The 5973-nt window shown below is 36.6% G+C and overlaps 1 protein-coding gene across 4 annotated transcripts in view; it reads left to right on the plus strand.

Annotated features, from left to right (window-relative positions):
• THADA (THADA, armadillo repeat containing) overlaps window positions 1-5973 on the plus strand; it is a 368709-nt gene that overhangs the window by 161255 nt on the left and 201481 nt on the right. For all 4 annotated transcript variants that reach the window (XM_019516368.1, XM_019516370.1, XM_019516371.1 and 1 more), the window contains exon 30: window positions 2161-2329. In XM_019516368.1, the coding sequence (XP_019371913.1) occupies window positions 2161-2329 (169 nt within the window). The remainder of the gene's footprint in view (window positions 1-2160; window positions 2330-5973) is intronic.

Raw genomic sequence — 5973 nt, forward strand, 5'->3', positions numbered from 1 at the left:
TAGGAAAAATATGTGATTATGCTTCTGTTTAAGGCAAGGTGCAATAGGACATGGTTTGAAATTAAGTTACTTAAAATTTGTCCTGTAATCTATATTCAATTATATGACTAGGAAAAAATATAGAATTTAATTTTATTTAACTGTGTTAAATTGGCAGGGGAACCCCTCCAAACCATCTTATTTTAGAAAGTGCCCTGGCACACGGTATCTAGCTAGAGTAGACTGGCATTTTTCCCATTTTCCATTCTTCTGAGTAGATGCCAGATTACTTTGGGAAGTCATCATTTGTAAAAGGTCATAAACACCATGAGGAGCTTTCTTGAGTATACAGTTACTGTTAATTAGAAACTAAACATCTGTAACCATGTCAGAGTTATTTGTGTTTGAAAAGAAACATCTATATACAAGATTCTCTCAGTTAACATAAAATACAGTATGGCACAAACATGGGAATAAGTTGTAGATGCGTCACTATCTACTGCAATGAAGTTATTGTGTAGTGGAATTGAAGCATCTTCATGTTGAAAAAAATGGGGGGGTTAGGGGCAGGGGTTTCCTGCTATCACTAAACCGCTATTTTCCTACACTTGTCATTGCAGGTTTAGAGGCTTTTTAGAGGTAAAACCCAAAAGTTCAATATGCAGAATTGATTAAACTGTTTTTTAAATTGTGGTGTAAAAGTTTCCCATAGTCTTACTTCTTGCACTTCCTCAGAGTGCAATGATTGCCCTGCCTTCTATTATCACCTCTCCAATATAGATTTCTTAAAGGTGATAAGGAAAAATTGGACTCATGGAAAGGATGTGGTATCATCCTGAGGATGCAATAGCTCCAAGAGTTGTGCTTCTGGGGCAGCATAGCTCTGCACTTCTTCCAGTACAGGCTTGTATCTTTGAGCCACAGTATGGCTCCAAATGAATAAATTGTCAGATACATTGTGCTGTTAATTAAATACATCTATTGTGTAGTGAAGTGATCAAGATCCTTTGAATTCACTTGCTAGGAAACAGTCTTTATATTGGAAATGTATTTTGCCTTTCCTGTAAAATAAACTTTTAAGTTAATATCTATACATTAATTATTAGAGATACTTAGGGCGTTTGTTCATTTTTTTCCCTTCAATATAAATAGGCCTGGAAGTGTTCATTTGGCTAGAAAATGCTCTAGAAATTTTTGCTAATTTGCAGCAGGTGACCTTCTTAATGCATATTTTTGTGAAATATTTAGGTGGTCTTTGTCCTGCTTATATCTGCCAACTACTCAGATTTGTCTTTCTCAAACCTGTAATGTGCTGAATAAATAGCGGAACACCAAATTACCATTTTAATGCTCCTGATCCAACCTTAAACCTATACAGCCTTGTTGTAGCTGCATCCATTTTTACAATTAAGCTAATTTATTCAGCCCTGTGGGAGCGGGAAGGACTCTTCATAAGTGATTTCTGTAAATTGACATACACTACTACTATTTTTCACTTTAAATAACCAAAGAAGGGTAGTCTAAGGCCTTTTGGGGCTTTTAAAATATAAATCATAATGAAATATTAAAATGTCTTTAGCCTGCATGTATGTGTGCTATCAAAGCTTATCAATACACCATTTAAGATATTTTTGCAATATCTTGTCTGTTGTGTACAATGAGTATCTTTTAAGAAAATGTGTAAATGACTTAAGAGTGTATATCACAGCTTGACAGCTTATCTTGGTCTTACTATAATTCTAACTTGCATTATATATATATCTGCATATAAAATGTTTTAGGAATATTTAGAATTACTTGAGTAAAACTAATATGATTAAGTTTGCTATTAACATAAATGATGGGCAACAGAGTGTTACTGAACAGGTAGGTCTATGGTTCCATCGACATTTGCCTAAAGAAGGACAAGGAAAGGAAAACAAACTGCAGTCTTTATCTGTTTTGGTTTACATGGTTGGACATATACCCTTTCCATTACTAGCTAATAGAAGTGTTATAAATATGATTTGTGGAGGTAGTGTTTTAGTTTGGTATTTATTATATTTAGCCATTTATATTAGATGTCTGTTTTGGATTTTTTTTTAAAGAAATCGTATTCAGTGAACATATGAAACTGTTAAATGGTAGCCATAGCAGTACACTGCACATGGGTAACAAACATCACATTTCTTCATTTTTTAGATGTGGCCACTCACCTGTGTATCGTTCACGTGAGATGGCAGGCCGGGCTCTCGTTCCATTTGTTATGGTAAACCAGATACCCTCTATTGTACTATCCCTGCTGGCTGGACTTCCAGACTATACTAGTCCACATATACGACAGAACCCTATTCACGGGACCCTTCTACAAGTAAGTTTTTTTTTTCTTTTTGTTTGATGCTGTTTAGTTGTGTAGCCTACAGTGAATTAGGAGTTTAGTGAGCAATGTATGAAAATCTGTTTCCAAAGCAGTTCGCAAATGTATTAAAAGTCAACATTAAAATCACCTAAGAATGTGCTGTAAAATGTGTTTTAATAAGGTGCAAATTCATTTGATATTTTTCATATGAACACACATCTGAATAAGACATGCATCTTGTTTTTGAATGGTAGAATGAATTGTGCTGCTTCCTATAGAGCACATGAAGTGTTAATTTTAGTCCCACTCCCAGCAGAAGCTTATGTCGTTACCATATTTCTGTGCTTATAATGCACACCTCAATTTCTAGCTGCTGATTTTTGGAAAAATTCTGTGCATTGTATGTGAGAAATGTGATGCCTGTCAAAGGGGCAGAAGGACAAGAGTTATATACATAAAAAAAAAAAAAACAACAACAACAACAACAACCAAAGATGAAAGACAGATATAGAGCTTTTAATTCCTGGGCCATAGAGACTTTAAAAAAGAGGGTAAATAATATTATTCATATTTAGTCAGTCTGACCATTTGCATGAAGAGGTTAAATATCTGTGATATGAATTTAGATCACTCTTCTCAGTCCCACATCTAACTGTTTAGCCTTGTTCTTGTTTTTAAAGGTTTTTGCTATCTATCTTCCTTGCTGCAGCCTTGCCTCTGTCTTGTTCTATTTGCACTGTTTTCATTTCCTTTTACACTCTGAGGTGCTGGACAGATGCAACTTCTGAAGTACTTCAAATGATGCTGCCCCCCCTTCTCCCACCTATTATGCCCCCTGGTTGGAGTGCTTCAAAATTGCTGTGATGGCATGCAGCAGTGTGCTCTGCAGTCAAGCTGCATGACAAGGGGGTCACTGAGTCTTGTAGCTTTGATCTCCTTCAGCATGGGGGGCAGCTAAGCACTCTGCCTTTGGTCTCTTGGTTCTGCAGGTGGAAAGGCATTCAAGGAATTATTGTCTCCAGGCCCAGAGCTAAAGAGAACAGTTCTTTGCATGGCTCTCAGCTTCTGGAATTTTTGAAGGACAGCCAAGTGCCCTCCTCCCACCTGAACCTGGGAAACTACAAGCCTTTTGCTCACCCCTGCCTTCCTTCCAGAGACACTCGCATTCAATCAGGAGACTGTGCCCCCCCACACCACACTCCCAGTTCTCCCCTCTTTCTCCCTCCCCCCAACCTAGGAGACAGGAGGTAGGAAGATACGAAGGGATTCCTGTAGGGAGGTATGAAGAGATTCCTGATCTCCAGTCCCACATCTGGCATGACAGGATGTATGATATTTGGGATGGGGTATAAGAGTCCATAGATCCCAACATCAGGAGCCCTTGTAACGCCAGTTACGGAGGGGGGAGAGAAAGTGGTGTTGGTGATATATTTTGTGGCTGCCAACAAGGATTTCTCTTCTGGGGTGTGTGTGTGGGTGTGTGTGTGTGTATTTAATGCTGATATCTGTGGATGGAGACCATCTCCTTACTCGCATAGCTTTCTGAACTAGCTTTGGTCAGTAAGAGCCAAGTTGGTCACTCCAGCATGGGGCTCTTAGTTTCTGTATGAAATCTTACCTAAAAAATGTTTGAAAAATCAACATCAACATAATGATTATATTATGTAAACAAATATTTCCATCTTTTAAAAATACTGTTCCAAAATATATAGTTGTGACTGTTTGGTATAACCTGTCTGATATTGTCGCTTTAAAGGAAATGTAAGCTTTCCCCTTTGAATACTAAAACGAAATGAAGAAAGCTCAGAATGCATGATCTCATGTCCTGTAATGATAGCAGTACATATAACACAAATAAAGAAAAAGGACACATTCAATTATGGTTCCCTTAGTTATAAGTTGAATAAAACCACTTAGGATAATTGAAACAATAAGAGGACTGGATTCATTTTAATTGCTGAAATCTTGGTTTAATTATTCGTAAGAAAAAAGCAGCTCTTATCTACAATATGTACTGTGTTATAAGTAAGGGACCTGTGAAAAATGATGGAAGAATTTTAGGTTAAAATTAGAGTTGCAGTTTTTAAAAGTTCTTCTGAATTGCTTTGAAAATTGAGTGGTAACTAGCAAAAAGAATCTGAAGCATATCTTATCCTTTCTTCTGAAACATAGGGTATAAAAATAGGGATAACTTCAATTAATATTATTAAGATATAATTAGTGGGATTCATATTATCACATCGTTCCTGCCAATAAGCCCAGTTGTTTGGCAGGAGGTAGCTGATTGAGGAGGTAGAGAAACTAAGAGATTGTCCAACTGCTTCATAAACTCCCTCCCAAAGCCTATCTGGAATAGTTACTGGCAGACCTTATTTTAATCTTTCTACTTCTGAATCTTGTATTTAGGTTGCGCATCTCAAGACTCCACGTTCCATGTTCTCTTTGGCCATTTCGTGTGATCGTGCACTCCAAGACCATAACCAGTCATAACTCAGTTCCAAAACAGCTCATACCATCCTCATACCTCCTTTTGGCTTGTTTTGTAACTCTTCCTGCAATGTGTGGTTAGTTAACAATTTGTTAATTCCCACCCTCTTTTGATAGGATGAGGATTATAATGAAAGTGATATATGGGATGCGTGGCACAATTTTTTTATAGTTGGTTTCCATATGTGAAGAAAAATCAGCATCTTGTACTGAATCCATGGTAAACAAGCACAATTTCTTATCAGGCACACAGCTTTTAATTTACTGTTTCATTCACACTTACTTGTGTTGTTATAGTAAATTCAGTTGCTATGCCTAATATTTATAGCTGGTTATGAAAATAAGACCTTTATACCAGTCTAGTTCTTGCTAACCAGAGTATGACTTTTTGATGGAACATTTATTGAATTACAAATTTTGAATGCCATGAAAACCAAAAATTTCTAATAAAATACCATCCCCTCCACCTTATGACATAAGTTTACTATTATAGGTTTTGCTATGGTTCATAAATATTTAATATAAACAAACCTAATCCAAACATAAAGTACTATTAAAGTCAAGCTGCCATATTTTGGGAGATCAACCTGCCAAACTGCACATTGTGCAAATTACGCAACACAAGCAAAGATCTAAGTAGTGTGGCATATTATGTACATAAAACACTTTCTGCAGTTTAATTGTTACAGTTTTTCTTTTGTGATATCAGGAATGTTGAAAGACAACATAATGCTAAGCTTGTGTGTACTGGAGGGAAATGGAACTTTCAGGTGAATAATAATAAAGTTTTAAAACTAAAAATCAAACATATAAATCAGAAGCAGATTTATACCCCAGAAATGGGAAGGTGCCAGATACTCAGTGAGCTATGCTTTGCTATTCTGTATCACAGCTGTAGCTAAAGGCCTTCTGTAATGGTGGGAGAGTTGTGGTATTCCATCACAGGTAGATAAATTTGTGAGATGTGCCACCAGGAAAGAAATATAGGGAAGTAGAGAGACCGCTAGTCCTGTAATAGTGACAGCAGCTAATCAAGACTTTATAGACTAGGGATTGATGGAAATGTTTATTTAGGAACAGTACATTCTATAAATAGGAGTAATGAAGCACTTAATACAATAGTTTAGTAGTTTCTAGGGTCGGAAGGGACCTGAACAGATCAAGTCTGA

This window comes from Gavialis gangeticus, unplaced genomic scaffold, assembly GCF_001723915.1.
Source record: "Gavialis gangeticus isolate Ggan-Ray unplaced genomic scaffold, GavGan_comp1, whole genome shotgun sequence".
Lineage (NCBI taxonomy): Eukaryota > Metazoa > Chordata > Crocodylia > Gavialidae > Gavialis > Gavialis gangeticus.